At 49.6% G+C, this 22927-nt stretch overlaps 5 protein-coding genes across 5 annotated transcripts; 2 read left to right on the plus strand and 3 right to left on the minus strand.

Moving 5' to 3' along the window:
• Positions 1-2272: 2272 nt before the first annotated feature.
• Positions 2273-6399, plus strand: FIESC28_09981 (uncharacterized protein; the record flags this gene model as incomplete). The annotated part of the gene is made up of 4 exons (XM_031164116.1): positions 2273-2671; positions 3241-5383; positions 5435-5905; positions 5963-6399. 4 exons carry the CDS (start codon positions 2273-2275, stop codon positions 6397-6399), a joined length of 3450 nt encoding a protein of 1149 aa, XP_031011827.1.
• Positions 6400-6938: 539 nt separating this feature from the next.
• Positions 6939-7542, plus strand: FIESC28_09982 (uncharacterized protein; the record flags this gene model as incomplete). Its single annotated transcript, XM_031164117.1, has 4 exons — positions 6939-6975; positions 7076-7187; positions 7289-7386; positions 7442-7542. The coding sequence occupies 4 exons, from the start codon at positions 6939-6941 to the stop codon at positions 7540-7542; spliced, it is 348 nt and encodes a 115-aa protein (XP_031011828.1).
• A 492-nt stretch (positions 7543-8034) lies between these two features.
• On the minus strand, positions 8035-11424 carry FIESC28_09983 (uncharacterized protein; the record flags this gene model as incomplete). The annotated part of the gene is made up of 2 exons (XM_031164118.1): positions 8035-8403; positions 8461-11424. The coding sequence occupies 2 exons, from the start codon at positions 11422-11424 to the stop codon at positions 8035-8037; spliced, it is 3333 nt and encodes a 1110-aa protein (XP_031011829.1).
• A 1090-nt stretch (positions 11425-12514) lies between these two features.
• Positions 12515-15255, minus strand: FIESC28_09984 (uncharacterized protein; the record flags this gene model as incomplete). Its single annotated transcript, XM_031164119.1, has 6 exons — positions 12515-13533; positions 13593-13917; positions 14657-14690; positions 14779-14945; positions 15010-15085; positions 15140-15255. 6 exons carry the CDS (start codon positions 15253-15255, stop codon positions 12515-12517), a joined length of 1737 nt encoding a protein of 578 aa, XP_031011830.1.
• Positions 15256-20515: 5260 nt separating this feature from the next.
• Positions 20516-22917, minus strand: FIESC28_09985 (uncharacterized protein; the record flags this gene model as incomplete). Its single annotated transcript, XM_031164120.1, has 3 exons — positions 20516-20572; positions 20773-22508; positions 22593-22917. 3 exons carry the CDS (start codon positions 22915-22917, stop codon positions 20516-20518), a joined length of 2118 nt encoding a protein of 705 aa, XP_031011831.1.
• Between the last annotated feature and the right edge of the window lie 10 nt (positions 22918-22927).

Genomic DNA, 22927 nt, shown 5'->3' on the forward strand with positions numbered 1-22927 from the left:
AACATGGCCATCACGGTTTTACAATGTTTCAGCAGAATAGGATTTTCCGCTCCCTAGTTTCTGCTGAAGGATTGAGGGAAGGATTTCCTTGTATCGAGGAACATGTTTGTTTCACTGTCTGCGTATTTCGGCACACGGCAGGCCTTGAAATCGAAAAGAGTCAAGATCCAATGCTGGTCGATGTTGCGTTAGACCATGGTCTTGAGTAGCGCAAAAGAATATCAACAGAAGTACAATTCTGAGGTCGGCAGTTGGTGAGGGAGAGAAGCGGCATTGGTAATTTGGGCTGGACTTTGCGCCCTTGCGACCATCCCACCACCCGATTTCCTTATACCTTGCATCCCGTCGCCTCGGGAGCTATTATGATGCGCACGATCCCGATGAGTTTATGGCAGGCAACATAGAGGCGGTAAATATCGCGCGGCTGCAAGTTGCCGCGTATTGCGAGGGTTTTAATGGGCCGAGCAAGTACAGTACAGCTAGCTAGGTTGCCCCTTGTTTCACAATGACAATTTACGACGAAAATGGTGGTGACCGGAGTGGAAACGCTAAGCACTATTAGAAAAGAGCACAGAAGAGACAAGGTGGTCATGACAGTCGAGCATTATACTTACCTAGATATCGGCAACCAACAGAATTGAGCATCAGTTTCACTCCACACTTGTAACAGGCAAAGCTGCTGTTGTGAGCTATTTTGTCGTTTGCAACAATAGGTTTTCACGGGGAAAACACTACAGTACAACCCACCCTACCTCTACGCGCATGTCCGTGCCTAACTAAATATGATATGTTTGCAGAAGCGAGCAACTTTATACTTACCACTGCAAGCTGCGTTAAAAGAAGGTTGCCACTATCGCAGGGCTGATACATGTTAAAAAGGCAAATGTCAAGCTGCCGATCAGACGCCAAGTCTCTCAACCCCAGACAGCAAATATTCATGCTACTAAGTAATAACGTATGGGTGTATGGAGGTTATCAGGCGTACCTGTATGCACAATTGCCGATTTTGCAACGCAATGGCCTTTGTGATAACATTTTCGGCAACTAACAAGTTTCCAACCCAACATTGGCTGGGCCAGTTGATCAATACTACGTACTAGATACCTAGGTAATTGCTGCAAGATATCCATACCTTGGCACGAATCGCAATTCTCCCCGGCTCGCTACCTAGTAGAAGCGACGGTGGTTTCGAAACACGTTGGCTGACCGACCTCCACTTTATTATATTCATTTCCGCAAGAAAGAGGCCCACAGACTGACGCATCTTCCTACAGTACATGGAGAGTGAGGTTTGGGGCTGAGCCTTTCTAGTCAGTATGCATGTATCCGCAGGTTAGGTTTTGACGGCCAAATGATAATACTGGTGTTGTTAGATAGTTTCATCCTCACTAGCAAGGATCAAGCCTCGAGCTCACGGAGGCTAGGATATCCGGAAAACTTCCATTGTTCTCGCGGACATGCAGCGTAGAACGGGCCGTTGCAAAACTGGAGCATATATACCTGGGCCATAAGCCAGGTCATGGATAATATACCAACCTCATTGCTGGATCCGGACCCGTATCTTCGCACACATGCAACGGTGAATCGACAGAAATAGCAGATCCCTTCGGTTTTATCCATAAACAAAGTACAACGGCCCACAGTCGGGACTGTACTCGCCTGGTATATCCGCCGCGCGTGGAGACAGAGCTATTGTTGCACGAACAAGAGACACAAAAGAAAGGCGGAGGGGGGATTTATCTGCTGCATAGGATTGTGTACCGACGACCTGAGACAGCCGTTGAAGGACCCCTACCTGCCTAGGGAAAGCATTGTGCTGAGCATATACTTACATACATACGTACGTGGATCGCCCCGTGAAGAAGCATCCATTATTTGAATAGAAGAATGGATGAGATGGCAACCATGGTCCCGTCCAATGCTTTGGCGTGTGTCTCTCACAGATCCTGTTCTACTTGTTCCCGTTCCTACTCAGAGAATTGTGAGTACTGGGATATACTGTTACCAGTACAAGCGCAATCGTCACCCACGGATCGCACAGGAGGAATCCTCAACTGACAGCGGTGGCAGTTAGCAAAACACAGAACCTGGCTTTGTCGGAACAGAAACCCTCTGGTTCTTAGTCTACCTTTTTATCCTGAGTGGGCTTGATGTTATCGCGGTCATCGATCAGCCTGACCTGATCGTGGGGATCAAATCTGACCCTTCGGCGACGGATGCCCGCAGCGTCCAACTTATTGCGCGAAGAGGCCGCAGATCCACCCCGTTCAATATGCCATTGAGCAAAGCAAGGCCGTCACCACGGCCGTCTGCCACGAGCAGCTTCAGCGATATTGCAAACAAGTCGGAAGCCAGAAAAGACAGGTTCAGGTTGAAGTCAGATGAGGATGAGGAGAATACGTATGGGAGAAATCGACAACATGGACGACAGCGAACCACGAGCGTTATCCCAGGCAAATCCGATACCGATACCGAGAACCAAAACCAGAACCAGAAAGAGGACGAGGACGAAGCCGTAAACGAATCTGGCGCCATAGATGCAGTTGCACCCACATCCGCATCGACTGGGGGTCGCTTTATGCGGCCGGATTTTCTGATTCAAGGTCTCCTTGCTCGAGCCAAGAATCGTGTAAGGGAGCGCAGTGGGAGAGGAGAAAAGGACGATGAAAATGTAAGTCAGGATTTTGCTACTTGTATGTTGTTGAGTCTGACGAGGCACTCGCTATCTACCTACTACTTGCTGTACTGTACCGTCATGACTACATGACATTGCCAATCAAAGGTGCATCTGAGAGACATTGCGACATCAGACCACTGCATTTACATCCCTTGTTAGCTACCTACTATTATTCAGTGTGTCGCGTGCTATGACGATCTCGGGTCAGGTCATGCCATTGTCCATTGACAGCCCTGAATTGGCCCCTCAATGGGCTCAGTTTGGGGGCGTTTCTGGCCGATGGTCTGTCTGTGCTGGCTGTATGGTACCTATCTAAAATGGCAGGATGTCATGATAATCTTGATCCTATGTCATGTCAATTATCTTTTCTTCTTCTTCTTCTTCTTCTTCTTCTTCTTCTTCTTCTTCTTCTTCTTCCTTTTCTATTTCTATTCCTTTTCTTTTCTTTAGTTCTTTCTCATCAGGCTTCAATCACACATCTCATCTATCTATGCTGCATACTCTCAATTGGTCCCTTCTTGGCTACTCTCACCTGACCTGACTGACTGAATCGCCTCCCTCAGCTGCAACAGGAAAAGAAACAGAAACAGAAACAGAGTGTCACCACCGCCCTTTCTCCTAGTAATAGGAAGTCGTTCTCCCCGCATTCTCCTCCGCCACGCGCCGCTCCCCCCGACCGAGGCTTCCGCCCAACCCCACCTGCAACTTGTAGCTCTACGGGGATATTCCAGGGGACCAAGACTAAGACAAGAACTAATACTAAGACGCCTGCACCTGTGCCTATAACTACGCCTTCATCGTCACAGTCGCCGTCACACCTACCACGGTCTCTGATTTCCCCGCGTTCGCCTCCGGATCAGAACAAGCCGCTTCCTCCTCCTCCACCGACTCCGGGTTCCTTGTCCGACAAGGAAAATGCTACTTCTCCCCCGCCCAAGCCCGTCTTGAAGCTGAACCGAATCATGTCTACTCTTACCGAGTCTGAGATCGAGAAGCTCTTCTCGGGTGCCCCTCAGTACTTTGCTCGTAGCGAGGGGCATTGTTCTGGTGCTCCCAATCCTAGCGTCGCATTTCCCTTTGACGAGGCATTGGAGATCCGCGACCTCACTGACCATGTACAAATCGAAGACCGAGCATGGAGTGGTCTCACAGCATGGCCTCACCTAACCAGGGACCTTAATCAGGATGCTGCTGCCCGGGCTCAGGCTGTCGACTCTCGCAAGGCCCACTTCTTCATCCGCTGTCGGGAACGTCCCAACATGCTGAGTATGCAGGGCCTGGAGAAAGGTACTATGGGCTTCTCAGCTGCCCTTGAGCTCGCCGTGGGTGATGCTCTCGAGGAGGAGCAGTTCGGCTTCGATAGTCTGGGCAAAAAGGCCCATGCCATTGTCGAGGCACGTGAGCGTATGCTTTCCTCACTGGGTTATTTGCGTCGCCTGCCCGAGACAGAACTGATGGACCGTCTCAAGCGAAACGCAGAGCTGTATCGAGTCAATGACCTTCGCAAGAAAACCTCTGTCCAGACTTACCAGGATCTCTTTCATTCATTCATGCGGCCATGCAACTCCGTCGTCGATAAGCGCGACCACTACAGCTTAACCAACCAGATCAATGCCCTGATCAAGTGTCTCGGCACCGCCAACGTGTGGTTTGACTTCACTCATGTTGAGTGGAGGATCAGATTGGGGCAAATCCTGTGGGGAAGCGAAGACAATGATGAACTGGAAGATACTTCGTCGATCCACGATGCCACCAGTGCAGGTGAGCGGGCTGAGGAGAAGTATTGGCTCCTCATGCAAATTCTTGTTGCTACTGAACTTCTCATCCGACTAGATGCTATAACTGAGGGCGAGGAATATGGAGTTGAAGCTTTTCGGCCTGTTGATGTAGTGCATTTTGAGAGAGCAGCTACTCCGATGGTTAAATGGTCGCTGCATCTTGCACGAAGCTGGCTGGACAATATCGAAATTGAAAAGGTTCAGGAGCAACCTCCAAGCGATTCCAAGACAATAGAACCATCTACGCCTCCTCCGGCAACAGGCTGGCTTGGGTCGCTCTTCAGCAAATTTACCTTCCGTCAGCACCATGATGACAAAACGATGGCCAGCTATAGCTATACTATCAAAGGTCGCAATCCACAACAGCAAGTGGACGGGCTCACTCATTTCGCCAAGAAGTTACTTTGGCCCGGCATTGACACGTACGAGGGTCTTATAGCGAACAATGCACGACAATCGATCATTAATTCGGTGCCAAGTCCTTCTCCTACAGTTGCTTCTGGAAAAACACCCAAGACGCCTTCTGAAACTAATGGATCGAAGCGATCGTTGTACTTCGGGTCGGATGACCACAAGGACAAGTCGCGACCACAACGACGAAAGCTTTCTGCAGCACTTCATCCTTCCGGCTGGCTTTCGAAGTCATATATATACGGTTTGATGCTTCCAGGGGACGGGTTATGTCATTTCTTGATGGCTACACTGCTGGAGAATGATAGCAAAGCCATGGGTCGCCTGGGACCCTTCGCTAACTTGTGCGGAGGGTTTGTGTATTCCGGCAAAAGCTTCTGGAGCACATCATGTATTGTGGGCCGAGTCATTGCGGCAGGTCAAGGTTCTGCCGAGTGTATGGGATGGGTCTCCAGTGATATCCTTCCTCTCGGTATCAATGAAGGCTGGGTCAATATTGAAGTTGAGGACGTGGCTGGTAAGATCTTGCACACAGATCCAGGACGAAGACCGAACTAACAGATAACAGAAGATATGGCTCATTTGGGCAAGAAAGCCAGACTCTGGGCAAAGAAGCGAGTTGAGCGTGAATCCTCCATTCTTGGAGACGCCGACGAATACTCTTGCTTCCCTGCAGACTTCATCATCCCTCACGAAAATAGCTACTCGACACCACCTCCGCTGATTGGTGTTACTCTCCGATCACTGGAACTTGTGCCATCCGAGTCTTCAAAGACAAATTCGGGAAGGGAAATCAACAAGGAACCTGAATTACTGTCGCGACCAGCAACTGTCAATTTCGCTGTAGCGATTGATGGATTCACAGCTGAGCATTTCTCATTCTCTCTAGCCTACGATATCAGTTTTGTAACGGCGCACCCGTGTTCGCCTTCTCATCGAGTCCGCTTCGTCAAATCGCCATCGAGCCCAACAATTCAGCAAATCGATGTATCTGGGTCTGACACATTCGGGCAAGGCTCTCGGCCTGCCCATCGCACAGGTGAGAACAAACCTCAGCTTGGTGACGCCTGCAATATGTAGCTAACTTTATTCTCAGGCCATCCCCTACACAAGTGGTATAATTACGCAGTTATTCATATCTCGGAACTTATAAAGCGTCAACACGCCCCACTCTCGGAGCTTCTTGCAGTCCCTCCCACACACCGCCGCACGCCATCTCGCGTAGGAAGTGACCGAGTGCTTGTCATTGACTGCATTACCAACTTATCTGAGGTGCCTCAATCTCCCACTATTGAGAGACTCACCTCAAAATATAATATTGTTCAGCGTCGAGGCAGTTTCCCTGCTGCCGAACAGATGCATTTCGAGTCCAGAAAACGACAGTTTGGTTCAGACATGGAAATTCTGGTTCGTGCGCTCTGCGCTCAAAAAGGCTGGAACGCCATCATCAGCCGACGAAAACGAGGATGTTTGGCTTGTGCTATCCGCGAAGCCGGCGCATTGCAATGGAAGGTCATTATCCGGGTAGAGTGAGCCAAGCTCGCCTCTGTCATTACGAGCTTATGATACGGCGTTCATGTTACGGGTGCATAATGTCTGCTTTGTATGGGTCTATAAGCCCAAGCGCTATCTTGGGCTGGTCATTACGATGGTTGTTATGATATATATATATACACATGTACGCTGGAGTTGAAATCTTGGAAGCAACCAATGTATATGCACACACATATTTTATTTATGCATGACCGTAATTCGGTTTTACTCTTGTGAAGACTCCAAGATGATAAATGGAAACCAGATGAAAGATGACATCCTTTTACTCTTGACAGGTATTTGATATGTACCTAGGTACTCACCTAGAATATTTATTTGTCTCCTTTACTTGTAGAAGTGCTGTGGAACTTCACTTCCCTTTTAGGTAGGTGAAATCGTTACGCCACGCTACCCCACCCAGGAAGACGCCACAATTAAAGCCTCACCCCGGTTCAATTGGCCTGACAGGTCGCGCGGGCTTAGAGGTAATTGCGACAACCATCGAACAACCATCATTTCCCATCATCACAACAGCAAAGATGGCGCCTACCAAAGATCCCAGAAGAACCGATCTAAGTAAGTGACACGTATGCAGCGCTTACTTCGAGTCAAGAACAAGCGCCATGCGCAATACAATCATCACAACTGCGACCACCAAGCTAACTTGATGACACAGTCGTCCCTTACCAAGAGCCTAAGAGCTCGGGCGAGTCCACCGATATCTCCTCGACTATGTCTACCACCCTTCCAATGGCCGCTATGTTCACGCGCAATAAGCTTGTGGGATGGTATGTAATCCCAAAGACATCTGAGGACTGCGGAGACGTGGCGCGAAAGTGATGCGAAGCAAGAAGTATACAAGTTGCTAACAATCTTCCGACACAAACAGGGCCTCTGTCGTTTTCTCCATCCAGAGTTGGCTCGGCGAGAGCGAGGATTCCAAGAAGAACTCTGCCACACCTGGGTACTTTTCTGTCGGCATGTCAAGTATGTTCTGCATATTCACCCAACAGTAAGAAGAACTCATACTAACAATAGATAGTTATGGCACTTGTCGTCACTTACCTACCCATCTTCCTCCCACCCGTTGGTGGCAAGCAGGCTTCGGGTACTGAGGCCCCTGCTCCTGTTCCTCTAGCATAATCAATTGGGGAGCTGCTCCAAGAGACGTGCATGTAATAATGAATGACCCGTGCAAGGCAGGACGAGAGTGAAGCTATGTAGGATTAATTGTCATTGAGCGTTATATTTTCCCTTCGTCGGCCGTACGTGTCTGAAGTGAACCAACCTATGGACTAGGAAACATGTGTAGGAAATCTGCCATGAGGTTTTGGAAGGACTGGCATGTCTAACATTCTTGCGTTATGGGTTTGTGAGTTTAAAACAACAAGCTGCCCAAAGCCTTAGCTTCTTTGGAAACTGCGTCAGCTATGCATCCAATGCCTACTACATAACAGAGAAGTGAAGATGAAGGGCGCCAGCAAAAGATCAACTCAGGAGCTGGCCTAAATTTTCATAAAGTGACGAAACTGTTTAATTTCATACCCTTGGCGGTCAATGTGTCTTTAATACTCTAATGTATATATCATTTAATCATCAACATCGTCAAACATCAAGCTACCAGCTACCAGCCGCTCACCATCTTCGGCCGTACAAAGAGCTTTCCTCCTTTTTCGGACGTTCTGGTCGCCTTTGCATCGAAGCCGCAGTCCTGCGTCCGTTGCCATCAAAGCTTCGATCAGCGACATCGGAGGTATCAGCAATCACGGCAGGGTTGTCTGCAGAAGAACCCGTCTTAAACAGATTGATGATCTCGTTGAGGCCGAGCTTGAGGGCCTCCTTGCGCATGCCACCCTCGATGGCCTGTTCGGCGAGTTCGCGTTTCTTCTCTTGCAGTTCGAGGATGCGCTCCTCGACTGTTTGGGAGACAGTGAGCTTGTAGATGATTACGTCGACCGTTTGTGTGAGACGGTGGACACGGTCGATGGCTTGTTCTTCAACAAACTAAGTGAATTTGTTAGCAAGTCTGTTCATTGCCGCACGACAGAGGGCAAGGCATACTGGATTCCAGAAAGGTTCGAGAATGACCACTCTGGTCGCTGCTGTAAGGTTAAGTCCTAAACTACCGCACTTCAAACTGCACAGCAGGATTCGTGTCTCAGGATCGCTCCTCAATTTTCGCAAACTTTCTTCTCGCTCGTCATTCTTCATGCTACCATCGTAACGTACGAAGCGGAACCGCTCCTTGCGGAAGAAGGGCTCCACTAGGTTTAGCATAGATGTGAACTGGGAGAAGACAATGAACTTATGTTCTTTCACTTCCTTCTGGAGAATCTTGATGAGTTCTCGAATCTTGGAGGAAGCGAGGACCTGTGGAGAGTCAGGATCGCGTGAAGGGTAGAAAACACTGTCATCTTCTTCAGAAGAAACATCAGAAACATCGGATTGAGAATCAGAGTCAGAATTAGACTCTGAGCCTGAGTCCGAAGCAGATGAGCCAGAGACAGCAGTTGTATCGGCGGCGGTTGTATCGGCAGCAGTCGTATCTGCATCTGTATCCTCAGCCGATGTGTCAGCAACATTGGGGGCCTTCTCGTCCAACGTTTGGGCGGCCATGCGCTTTGTGAGATCAGTCAAGGAGGCCAAAGAGTCATCAGAGTCGGAGGCGTCGCCTTCCGTTTGGCGAAGGTTGTCGGTGGTTTCGTCATTCTCGATGAAACTGCTTAAGTTGCTTTTATCTTCAAGTTTGCTCTCTTCGTCATCAGAGTCATCGGGTCCTATGGAATCACCTCCGCCCTCTGCATTTTCATCTTCTTCGCCACCGGCCTTTCCCAGGTGAATTGAACCCCGTTCGTCTTCTGACACGAGCCATGAACCTTCGGCTTCATCCTCATCATCACTGTCGACGATGGCGGCTCGGTTCCGAGGCTTTCGGGTGGTCTTTTGTGGCGATGCTGTGTCCTCGTCATCGCTATCGACCACAGCGTTTCGGTTGTGACGCCGTCTTGGGGCTGCCTTGGAGGATTCGACATCTTCATCGTCGTCACCGACCTCGACAATGTCTCTGGCGACCACCTTCTCGTCCACGACGGCCTCTTTGACAGCTTGCTTCTTCGTCTTTTCTTTTTTGTTCTTACGCTTGGACCTGGATGTCTTTGACTTCTTTGGCCGCTCCGACATCTCCGCCCGTTCATGATCGTTAAAGTATGCCAGGTCAGCGTGGCATTCAGAGCAGATGTCTTTGCCCAACTTGTTTTCTTCGCCACTCAAGCCTCGTCCGCAGATATTGCAATCCTTGGAAACAATACCCATGCCAGCGAACATATCGGCCATGGCATCGATGTCTGCGTCTTGGTTCTTCTGCGTAGAGCCCATGGACATTGCATCCTTGTCCTTTTCCAGCTTGCCTTCGACAAGTTTGGGGTGATTGCAAGCCTGCCGAAGTCGTAGCAACAGAGTCAAGGCATTGGCGTAGTTGACTTTGCCTTGCATCATCTGATCCTCAAGACTTCGGTCCGCTCGAGCTGCCAGTCGATCGTAGAACTTGCGCTCTGCAGGCGATAGTGCAGTCGCCACAGTAACGACCTTGCGCTCGGTGACCTTGAAACCCGTTGAAGAACCTTCACCTTTGGCGGAAGGCTTACCACCAGGGTTGAGCGCACCATCTTCCTTGAGAATGTCTTTGGTTCTTCGTTTCATGAAGCATCTAAGAAGACTGTGAAGTCTTCGAATAGCAATGTGGCCTCGACCGTTCTTTAAGGGCAGATCGATATGCTCCTTCCATTCCTTGAGATCATCATAAGGTCGAATGCGGAGGAACTTGACAAGAGACTGCAGTTCATCAAGGTTGTTCTGCATAGGTGTACCAGACAAGCACCATCGATACTCCGAATTCAAGGCATAGCATGCCTTTGTCGCCTTCGCGTTTCGATTTTTGACGGTATGGGCTTCATCTAGAACAATCCGCCACCAGTGCAAGCCGAAACAGCCTGCTTTCAGTCCGTTCTCGGCGTCAGATGAATTTCCGTGCTCTGAAACCAGAATTTGGTAGGTTGTGATAACAACATCGTAAAGAGCAAGGTCTTTAAACCTTTTAGTGCGATTGGGCCCATGATGGACACAGACCTTAAGACCATGGGTTTTTTCCACTTTGTCCTTAATTTCGTGTTCCCATTGTCGAATCAGAGCCAAGGGTGCCACTACAAGTGTCGTCTTCTCAATCTTTTCGAAGTGTTTCTTCCAACCAGGTGCGTCCTTAGCTGGTTTCTGGTTGGTGAGAATGAGCGAAATGGTTTGGAGGGTCTTTCCAAGACCCATGTCGTCGGCGAGAATACCTCCCTTGGGCACTCTTCCTCGCTTGACAGGACCTAGCTCTCGTCCCCGCATCCATTCAACACCTTCAACTTGATGGGGTAGCAACTTGACTTTGAGGCCATCCACGGTACCATCTTTAGCGTCCTTGTTAGCTTCTGGTTTCTTCTCACCACCCGCTTGGTTTTCGCCGGCTTCGTCTTCGCCCTCTTCCATCCCACCCTCGAGTAAAGCCTTCAGATCGGCGCTTGCCTTTGCAGGATCCGTGTAGAAAGTTTCCTCGCCGTAGTTCCTTGTAGGTGCATACGAAGATGCAACTGGTGGTGCGGAGGGAGCCACTGAGCTGAACATTGGCAACGGCGGTGGTCTTCGATCTTGGTATACGGGACCTCTTGGGCCTGTGATTCTGGTACCGCTATTGCTGCTTCGGTTATCGAGATGGTGCTCGGGTCGGGTCTTTTGCCGTATGAAAGGGTCTGCTCTCTGCTTACGAGAGGACACCATCTTTGTGGGATGGCCAAATGTGGGAGTGTTGGTGGCGGCGGTTGGGTTGAAGGGGTCATTCATGTCCCCGCGGACGTTGCCCTTGACCGAGTTCATACCACGAACAAGGGCGGTGATATCGTCGTCAGGAGAGAGCTCGCGGGATGCATTCTCGCCATTTGGGTTGATGGAATGTAGGGGAGCCTTGGGAGGCGCACGTTCGTTAACCATGGTGCCGAGATCTTGAAGAGCAGTCGAGTTGCGAAAATGGGTCTTTGATTGACGCGGGGCAAATTTGAGAAGTCGAGCGGTTGTGTTGGCAAGAGGGTGGACTGAGTGTTGAATGTAAAACGAGCACCAGGCTTACGTTTGACGTTAAGGCTGAAAGAAGACCTTTTGCTAGTCGTTAAAGTATGGATGAGCTAGGTGGTGGGCGCCGTTGAGGATATGTGCTGTTTCGTGAAGCCGTTGTGTACACGGAACTTTGCACAAGTTTATCGTTTATCGGAAAATGACATAATAATGAATTGCCCCAGCAACCAACGGAGGGGTTGTCATAAATCACCGTGCTGTTTTACGCCTAAGCCTGTCCAGGTCTTTTTTATCACTTTCTGCACGGGCACTGTATCGCAGAACCTCACTGTACAGTTCCCTAAAAATAGGAAAGATTGTAGAGGAAAGATAACAAACAAAATGTTTGCACAAGGAGACAACAGATAGCTGAGTACCTAAATACAGGTACCTGCTAACCTAGGTACCTATTTGTAGCAGCACCTAAGTGGTCTCTTGAAGAAACTAAAAATAAAAATAAAAGAACATCGTCTAGATGACAAAATAACGCTGCTAATTGGATGTTCAGACTCCCGGCAGCGTTAATGTTCCCAATATAGGTACATATAGTTCAGACCCTACATTTTGTCCAAGACAGCTGTGAGACCATAGGAAATATGAAAAATAAAACAAGAGTTCTTAATCTAAAAGTATCCTGCAAATAGTACCTTAGAATAGTAAATCACCACTATGACCAACCCACTTGCAAGTTTTCAGACATTCACAGTAAACAGACAAAAAGCGAAAGTGTAGAAGATATATACTTTTATATTGCAGAATCGTTAAGCAGTTCATGCTTACATTACATACAATCTCATGCCATGTTAAAAGAAAATCCAAATCCCTTCAGATATATATAAAAAGAGGGCAGCCGGTTTGTGGCCGCCATGTAATGACGCCGGACCCAGATGGTAAACAGTTGCTCAAATTTGTCATGACCCATTGCAAAAAAAAGAATCGCTTTCCCTTTTGTTGTTTTTGTTTCGTTTCCTTAGACAACGGGGCCGGCCTTGACAACGTCTTCGGTGGCCTCGCTCTCGTACTTGGTGAAGTTCTCGCGGAAGAGCTTGCCCAGCTTGACAACCTCGGTGTTGAAGCTGTCCTCGCCAGCTGTCCAAGCCTTGGAGGGGTTGAGGAGCTCGGAGGGGACGTTGGGGCAGGTCTTGGGGACCTGGAGGTTGAAGACATCGTAGTTCTCGTACTCGACGTTGGCGAGCTCGCCAGAGTGAATGGCGTCGAGGATGGCACGGGTGTACTTGAGGGGGCATCGCTTGCCGCCCTGAGCGAAACCGGCACCAACCCAACCGGTGTTGAGGAGCCAGGCGTTGGCGTTGTGAGTCTCGATCTTGTCGGCAAGCATCTTGGCGTACTTCATGGGGTGCAGAGCAAGGAAGGGCTGAGCGAAGCAGCTGGAGAAGGTAGCCTGGGGCTCGGTGACGCCGTCCTCAGTACCGGCCATCTTGGAGGTGTAACCAGAAATGAAGTGGAACATGGTCTGGGCGCTGTCGAGCTTGGAGATAGGAGGCAAGACACCGCGGGCATCGCAGGTGAGGAGGATGATGTTGGAGGGAGAGTTGGGGGAAAGGCAAGGAATCTTGGCGTTGGAGATGTATTCGATGGGGTAGGCGCATCGAGTGTTCTCAGTGAGGGTAGCGTCGTCGTAGTCAACCTCACGAGTAAGAGGGTCGAAGACGACGTTCTCGAGGACGGAACCGTATCGGATAGCGCCATAAATATCGGGCTCCTTCTCAGCAGAGAGACCAATGGTCTTGGCGTAGCAACCACCCTCGATGTTGAAGACACCGTTGTCGGACCAGCAGTGCTCGTCGTCACCAATAAGAGCTCGGTTGGGGTCGGCAGAGAGTGTGGTCTTGCCAGTTCCAGAGAGACCGAAGAAAAGGGTGACATCGCCGTTCTTACCCTCGTTGGCGGAAGAGTGAAGAGTGAGGACGTTGTGCTTGATAGGCATCTCGTAAAAGAGAACAGTGAAAACTCCCTTCTTCATCTCACCTTTGAGAAGTTAGCATCGTTTTCCAACACATCTCGAAGGGAAGGAAGTAAAATCTTACCAGCGTACTCAGTACCGAGGATGACCATCTCCTTCTGCTCGAAGTTGATGGCAACGGATGTACCGGAGGTCATACCCTCGGTGTATCGGTTGGCAGGGAACTTGCCAGCATTGTAGATTGTGTAGTCGGGGTGGAAGTCCTTGAGCTCCTCTCGTGTAGGTCGGATAAGCATGTTTCGCATGAAGAGAGCATGGTAGGCGCGAGCGCAAATGACTCGGACCTTGATGCGGTACTTCTCATCCCAGCCGGCGAAACCATCGATGACATAGATACGGCTTCGGGTGTTGAGGTAGTCGACAGCACGTTCTCGGTTGATCTTCCAGACCTGTAGTGATTATTTTGTCAGCTAATATTTCTTCAGAGAGTTTGCGATGAATGAGATCATTCGGGGGAAGATGTCCGGCCGCCATGCCTAGTGGGAGAAAGGCAGCCGGGTCGGAAAAAATCGTGGACGGGAAGAAAAGAGGGGCACGACACGGCCGACAGATTCGGAGGACGGGGCAGACATCTCGGCCTGAATCCGTACAGAGGCCAGAAGGGAAGGTGAGCGTGTGAGGACTGAGAGCGAGACTGAGACTGCGGGGTCGAGATTGCCGACCCCATGACGCACCACCCCGGAACGACCAGGGGAACAAACGAACCAAGCGCAATGGCGTTAAACCAATGAACCACTAGAGAACCACTCGGCCAAGCCTGTACCAACCAGCGACCAGGCAATTGGGTAAGAGAATAAGCACCAATTGGCAAGCCATTGAAGCCATGACGCCCGTGCTGCGGGTATCCTCGGAGAAAACCCAATTGCAATTGAACCTGGTCGCTGGAATGGACAAGAACTTCCGGCGTTGGTCTAGACGGTCTGCTCTTTTGGTTTTTGGTTTTTTTCTTGTCTTGTTTGTTCGTTCGTTCGTCTCGGCAGGCAGCAACCTCGTGATGTTGGCGATTCTTCTTCTGTAGCCGAGACCGGAAAACAGAAGTCAAAACACCACATCGAGCGAGTCTCAATCGATCATGGGCGCGGGAAATGATGTGCAATATGCTTGGGCGGAGCGCCGATTGTTTCTTACCTCAGGAGTCATGGGCTTGTTGACGGGTCCCCACCTATTAACTTCTTGTTAGCTGTCTGATGACAACGACTCATGCGCATGACGATAGAACTCTATTGTCGGCTGTTTGAGTTTGAACGTACCAGATGTTGTCCTTGGAAGAGGGCTCCTCGACAATTCGCTTGTCGAGAGGAGATCGACCAGTCTTAGCACCAGAGTAGGCAGTCAAGGCACCGCTGGATGTGATGGCGGTACCGGTCTCGTAAACAAGAGCATCCTCGTAGAGGGCGGCGACTGAAGGGTTGGGGATCTAAGTAGTAACATGTTAGTCGCAATTATCTCTAGACTAGGTTTGTTTTAGGACTGCTTCTTACAATGGCGACACGATCGTAGTCAATGTGAGCCTTGTCGTGGAGCTCCTGCTCCAACTCGGTGTGCTCCTGGTGAGGACTGAAGCATGTGTTAGTGAACCGAGCGCAAATACATGTATCATGGGACACATACGTAACACCGGTAGGGTGAAGGGAAGTCTTGTTAACGTTGTTGGGAAGCACTGCGAGAGGGTTAGTATCGTGTCTTGAACTTGTGTGATGGTAGGTATCGGGCGTGGTGACTTCCATCATGGGAAGGGCAGCATGTGTGAGGGCATCATGACAAGACAGCTCGGCCGTCAACCAAGGGACAAAGACAAGACTCACTCTTGAAGAAATCGGTTCCTGAAGCCTGAATCTGTGAGCCTGGACCTTTGAAAGTTGGGATTGAATACAGAGAAGCAGCTTTGAAGACGGGGTCATTGATGGCTTTTATAAAAGCTTCACGAGCAGCTTGAGATTTGAAAGTAGACGCCCTGGGGTGGGCCACGATAGGTGTGGCCCTCCGCAAGCTGGGGACTTTAGATAGTGCCCGCTTGCCAGGGCCAAAACCGAGGATGGAGCAAGACGGGGACGGATAGAGAGTGAGGCTGTGACTGGCAGAGACAAGCGCGTAGTGGAGCTGACGAGGCGTCGCAGGTGACAGACACGATATTAAGCCGGAAGAGATTCCTTGGTACGAGGACAAGGTCAAGGAGACGGTGACGGGACGGGAAAGGCCATGAAGAATATCATGGTACGGATACAAATGTACCCGATACAGTCTGGGAGCCAGTTTTTAGGATGGGCTATTGCGGGACGGAAGGGGGTCACAAAACGTAACCCAAACCCCCGGTCCACGTTCAAAGTCCAAACTCTTTCAGAAAAGGAAGCGTCAAAGTTTTGGGCGTGGAGAAATGGAGTACAGCACAGTCCAGTCCAGTCCAGGAAGATGCCGGAAGATATTGATTCTTGGTCCAGGAAATTGTACGTTACTGTACGGTACTGTAAACAACCAAGCAAGATGTCTTCACTTGACGTACTGTATTGACGTTGATGTGACGGTACGAATACAGTAACCCTTGTTCCTGTCTGTTGCTGGTGGTGGATGAATAAAAGCAGCTGATAGTCAGGTTGTTTGTTTGTTTGTTTGTTTGTTTGTTTTAGAAGTGAGGAGATGCAGTAGGTATCTACTGTAACTGTACTGTATCTACGAATACACCAGTAATGACAATTATGACGGTACCTGCTTATTCCCCTCTGATATTCTTATATACGAGCCTACAATTTGCCTGATTTGGCTACTACTACTACTATGGAAGGTAGTCCAACTCACGTACTGCCAATCCTTGAGGTCGCTGTCTCGATGCTGTACAGTACTGTATTCTTCGGGTAAATAAATTACCAAAAATCATCATTGCGAATTTGCATGTCACATTGTTCAATTTTCCCCCAAGTCCACCATCGTCTTAGGCCTAATCGTGTACTGTAGTTCAATCGCTAACCAATGTGTGTCGTCATGATCGTCGGTTCAGGGCCCCCCAAACTAAAACACAACGGTGATTCAATACCCGCGATCTTCCGTAAAAAGAGACTCGGCTGCATATCAATTACATACTTGAATACTTTCTAGAATCCGTTTCTGCATGGATACATTGTCATGCATAAACAGTACAGTATAGTACAGTATATTCTTGATTGGAAAATCTCTTGATGCGATTTGTCGTTTTGACTACCTACCGTACTGTACATTCTCATGGCGAGGGTGTACCATATTGTCTACCGTCTATTACCGTAGATACTTGCCGTGCCGACTTACAAACTTTTGTACAATATCCGTAGACAGGGGCTGAATTCCCCGGTTCCCCTCATATTTGATTACCATCGGAGCAGGACGGGGCAGATGATACTGTAGCTACTGAATCGGTCAAACTTGTACGGACATTGAATTCCTTAGAGTTTGGGGCCCAAGGTAGTGTATGGCTATGGGTGTACTGTAGGCATACAACCCTTGTTGGGCTTAGCCAATTGATCGAGAAGGGAGCTTGGTTTGAATTTGACATGGGATGCATTGAAAGCAAAGATTGACTTTCAATTCATTGGCTGTGTTGTCCAACCAGCAGTCTGAAGATGGGTGGCCATCGTCAACTTCTTCGTCTTGGACGACGAGAGCCAAGACGGTGGAGGTTGCACCCAGCCAGATCGATAATTCTTACGTACTGCAATGCTCATGCTGGTCCATGTCTTATGAGAACCAGGTCAGCCGACCATAAAAAATAAAAGAAAAGAAAAAGGCCAGAGCTTCTTTTCGCAATCTAGACAAACCTATTTTAACATCATGGGGAAACAAGCTCGCCAAGGCCGCGTACCGTATTGAAGGGGGGGAGGGCGGTCAAAAAGAAGTTCTGTAGCTAGGGCTGAGATTCAGATTGCGGAGAAGAGACTAATGAGCAGGACAAGAAAAAGAAAAAGAAAAAAAGAAAGAAAGCAACAACACCGAGCCTCACCCCAGCCCCAGCTCGGTATACGATGCAATTCCTTCCATTTGTCTGTGCTGTTGAAACTCGCTGGTCAGCAGACAGGAACAACAGGGAGACGGTGGATACGACACGGAGAGAAAAGGACTGGTTTGACGACGCTACGGTAGGTCCCGCGGGCAATAGCCCAGGCATGGTTCCAGCTGTTGTTTAAAGATGAATACCTGCAAATCGTGTTCTGCAAGCCTTAGTGTCCTTCCTGCGTGACAACTAAAGTGCTTCTCGTAGACACGAATGAATTGGTCTGAATGCAGTGTAATGGACAAATTTGATAAGATGCAGTCGTAGACAGACTTTGGTTTCTCGTGGCTGCTTGATCTCCTACCCTGGGGTTACCTACTATCCTATCGGTCTTACTCTTACCCCACGATCTACTAGGGAGATACCGCACCTTGGGTATTTTTGCTTGAAGCAGAGTACTGTCTCTCTAGAGAATTATGAGGGATTCTACAAGTTATGCCTAGATAGGTACGATCTTCTGTAATTAAGCTGGTCCTCACCAATACAGCTTGCAGAGTACAGTATGTACGAGGATGAAAATCCCTGGGACTCTATTTCCGTTACCACATGGCGTATAGTGGAGGCTTCTAGACTACGTTCTTTCTTTCGCTTCTCCTTTTAATCAACTAGCATGAACCTGGTGCTGCATTCCACATGACTCTCGTGCGTAGTACAGTACGTACAGCTTGGAGATGAAATTTTCATCTACTTGCAGTATTGTTCTAGGTACCTACTAAAGATACCTCTGATACCTGACCAGGTATTGTATTGGGCAAGATCCTTCTAATCTTCATGATCCAGGTTTTAGTTTGAGTGACCATCGGACAGTCTTTGCTTCGCCCCGCAACTCGGTCTCATCAGTGCCGGTCGTCACGCAAATTTGAACAACAAAAATGAAAGTCACGATAATGCAAATGCATTACCGTCAGTAGCCTCTTCCTTGGAGTCGGTCTAAGTGACGTACAGGCCTTGAACCTGCATTCTTCAGTTATTGTATCCGTACTTCTCAAGCTCTTCTCTCCACATGACTCCGTACTGAGACGAAACTAAGATATCGACAGGTCTAATTGGTGGGTGTCTCACCTTGAGAAAGACACACACCCCTCTGCAAGTGCTCACCTTGACCTCGAAGTGTTCCGATATCATCCGAGTCTCCGTTTCTGACCGTTTCTCCGCCTAGAGCCTCCATAAAGAATTACGTTCCCGCGGCTGGGGCTCAAGAACCGTGTGGGGAACTGGGGTTGGGATGCGGGGACATGGCATGCATGGCTACTGATGTACTACGTACTACGTACCTAGTACCTAGCACAGGTAGGTATTTATTATTATGACTGTCTTCACCTTGAGATGGAAAACAAAAACAATGCTGTCCCGTTGCGGGCGCCCGCTTACCATGTTCGGTTAACTTCCTGACCATGCTCCGTGACCCGGCTCCGTCTCCTCCATATGCCTCCGGTACGCGATGCCAACCACTTTCACATCCGCGTTCCCGTTATCTCTCCCTGTCAATGTTAAAAACAGCAAGCTAATACTATCTGAAAGATGCCCTGTGACAATCTATTCTGTTTCGCTTGTAGAGATACTGTACCGTGCTTTGCTGACATCGTCTTTTGCCAGGCCACAATTTCCCGTGTATTCTCAAATACTGTACGTTCTACAAACTACTTGACCTTGGCAGGTGCATACACTACCATCCAGGAGTACTGTAATCATAATGATATAAGCAATATCAGGAATCGCTGTTTGGCCTCAATCCATCATCACCACATGAATCTGACCCACCTTGGGCCTGACAACGTTCCGTGCGCCTCCGGCCTCTCGGCAACCTTCCGAGACTGCTTCCAGCTTTCGCTCACCGAGAAGTAACAGCATCTATACAGTTTTTAACCGAGCCGTACCGTATCAAATTTAAGTAACACGCCCCCAACCCCCGATCCGCTGGGCCGCTTCCAGCCAGCACCTTACCGGGACCCGCACCCGCAACCGCACCCGCAACCGCAATATCTGCTTCCCTTCGGTACTCCTCCGTACATGGATGATGGATGCACATTGATTCCCCATACTCATGCTGAACTTTCATACGGTCACCACTCGTAGACTTTACTGTACAATCTGGGTAACGATTCTCTACAGCACTTTCCCACAACCGTCCCGACTTTTTCTCGTACTGGTATCTGGGAATTTTGTTATCGTCAACCATAGAGACAAGGTCAACGACCAACTCCATGCCCTTGCAAAGAGTCCTTTTTTGGGGTGTCACCTCGTCTCCGTTACCTAACTGACTTCGGAGACCGTCCATGGAAACACTGATCCCTGCTTTATCTGACAGTTGAGGCTGGGGTTACGTATCGCGAACCAAGGTCTGGACTGTAGATTATCGTGACTTTATGCACATCTCGGCGGGGTGTAGAAGGGATGACGGCGAAATACCTTCTCTTGCCGAGCTTTGTCTCATACAACTCACCGGGTTTCATGTTCCTTCACCTCCATAGGTTGCCTCCCGACTCTAATGTAAAACCCACGATAACAACTCGGACCTATTTTCGTTGATATACTCCTTCCTCCACTCCAATCTACCATGGTCTTATCCTGCTGATTCCCTATCTCGCGGTCAGATCAATTTCCGCAAGACTTCCGATGTACTTTTGCCCTGCACGAATCTGTCTTTCGCTGTGTTGTTCTGTTCTAAAGGTACCCGGCTCTCAACTCTCCTCCGTCTGTCAAACTACTATACCAGCTCAAGGTGCTGCCTCATTTTCTTCCTTTTCACGATACTGTACAATCTCAAGGCTTTACTTTCTAACACTGTTTGGCACGGAAATACAGTTATCATAATAGGTCACTATCAAACTCCTTTTGTTTTCTTCAAGCTCTCTATATAAACCTGAAGTTCTGGAAACGCACGACATCCACCATATTGCCCACTATCCCTTCTTTTCGTGGCGTCATTTTCAACGCCCGTCTGGTGCGATATAAGAAGATTCGTCAATCATTTAAGCATCTTCGGATGAGATGAGCTTCGTAATCTTGCCAATGGCAATTGTTTGTCCCTGTGAAAACCTTCAGTTAGCTGTCTGACTTGTTGCACGATGAAAGCACTCCCCAAGCCTCTTCGTGCCACGCCATGCTCGGTAGTGGTTCCTTTTGGCCCCTGGTTATCTGGGGACAAAGCGGACAGAGGTATGGGGAAATCAATGGGGAAATGCGTGTACGGATGTCTCCGTAGGGGCTAGGGGAGTGTAGAACTTACCTGGTCTCGTAGGGTGAAGCGACCCATCTGGGGATAGTCCTCGAACTTCTCCACGCACACAGCGCCTGCTCCGCCAATCACCTGCATGCGGGCGATAATGCTGTCGCCCTTCTTGGCGTGTGTAGGTGGGTTCTTGCTCTTGCGGTTGGTTCCCTTCTGAAGCTTGTGTAGAAGGCTTGCAAATGTGACTTCCTCAATGGCAGAGTGAACGTGCAGAACACAGTTGAAGCCAGCGGTCAGAATACTCTTGAGCTCCAAGATACGAATTTGCGCCTCGAACTCTGTAACAGTGTGCACAAGTCGCTTTGGTGAGCACAACACAAATCCGGGCAAGATATCGTCTTCCTCAATACCCTTGAGCCTAATTCGCACCTGGTCACCACACTGGGCAAGTTGAACTTCGTCTTCTTGCTCGCCGTAGACAGCAGCAGCCTCAACATTTTGCTTGTTTGGCATCATAATCATGCCCATGCCCTTCTTGACAACACCAGCCTCAATCTTGCCTTCAACCATAGTACCAAGATCACGGTACTTTCCGTTGATAGGCAACATGAAAGGAGCGTTGACCTTACGCTCCAGTGCCTTCATGCTGTCAAGGTACTCGAGAAGCGCGGGTCCCTCCCACCAGGGAGCGACGTCCTTGGGAATGCGAGTCTTGATGCCCTGCATCTGCTGGGCAGCAATGGGCAGGAAGTAAACATCGGTCTTGAGGTTATAACCAGTACCCTTAAGGAACTGAGCGAGCTTGGATGTGCACTCCTGGTATCGCTCCTGGGACCACTCCACGGTAGGGTCGTCCATCTTGTTAACGGCAACGATGAGCTTGTTGACACCCTGGGTCTTGGCAAGCATAGCATGCTCACGGGTCTGTCCACCTCGCTCGAAACCAGTCTCATACTCACCCTTTCGAGCAGAAATAACCAGAATACCAACATCGGCCTGCGAAGCACCTCCAATCATGTTGGGGACGTACATCTTGTGGCCAGGAGCATCAAGAATACTGTAGCGGCGCTTCTCGGTCTCGAAGAAACCACGTCCCACCTCGATCGTCTTTCCTTGCGTTCGCTCCTCCTTGTTCAAATCCATAACCCATGACAAGTACCAGGACTCGCGACCCAGATCCTTGGCCTCCCTCTTGTACTTATCCATGGTTCGCTCGTCAACCATGCCGGTAGCATACAGAATCGAACCGCCCAGAGTTGACTTTCCGGCATCGACGTGTCCCATGAAGATGATATTGACGTGCTCCTTGCCGTAAATTTCCTTAAGTGTCTCCTGGTCGACGTCGGCAGTCTGCTCCTTCTCGACAGCATCAATCTCTCGGGCAGCGGCCTTCTTCTCGCCAGCGGTGGGACTGTTGCGTCCAGAGCCAGGACTGGGCGAGGTCTTGCCTGAAGTCTTAGTACTGGCAGCCTTGCTAGCCTTCTCGCCTGTCTTCTCAATGGCCTTGGTAGCTGTGGCCTTTTGGCCAGCCTCGGGCTTGTCGGTAGGTTCAGCCTTGGGGGCCTCCTCCTGCTTCACAGGGGTAGCGGCGCCTGACCCAGAAATGGAAAGGACCTTGGCCTTGGGCTTGGGTGCGGATGTGTCGCCGCTGATGCTGATCACCTTGGGCTTAGAGGGGGCAGCAGCGGGTTGGCTGGGAGCAGCAGGGGCATCGGCGGCAGTTCGGTGGGCAATCGTAGGGGCAGCGGGCTGCTGGGGTTGCTGTTGCTGGCCGTACTGGGGGTAGCCACCACCTGTTTGATACGTTAGTATGTCGTCTATCGTAGCTTTATAATGAACAAAGTTTTTTTTTGGGGGGGGGGGCGCAAATATCATACCGTAGCCTTGGTTATAGCCGCCATAAGACTGGTTGAACTGGCCGCCATAGCCTTGCTGAGCGTTGTATTGTTGCTGGTAGTATGGCTGCTGGTAGAATTGTTGCTGCTGGAATTGAGGCTGGTATCCTCCGTATGCTGCCTGACCAGGCTGGAAAGAAGCGGCGCCTGGTGTGAAAGAAGCGGCGCCAGGTTGGAAAGAGTTGATGTTTGGTTGGAAGCCGCCTTGCGCGGGGGCGGGGTTCATGTTAAGTTGCTGCTGAGCCCTCTGGGAGAGGTTGTCATCCTGAGCAGAAGGATCATCCTCCCAAGAGTTAGGGGTCGCCATTGTGATGTGT

This window comes from Fusarium coffeatum (genome assembly GCF_003316985.1).
Source record: "Fusarium coffeatum strain FIESC_28 chromosome Unknown BRIP53273_contig_275, whole genome shotgun sequence".
Lineage (NCBI taxonomy): Eukaryota > Fungi > Ascomycota > Sordariomycetes > Hypocreales > Nectriaceae > Fusarium > Fusarium coffeatum.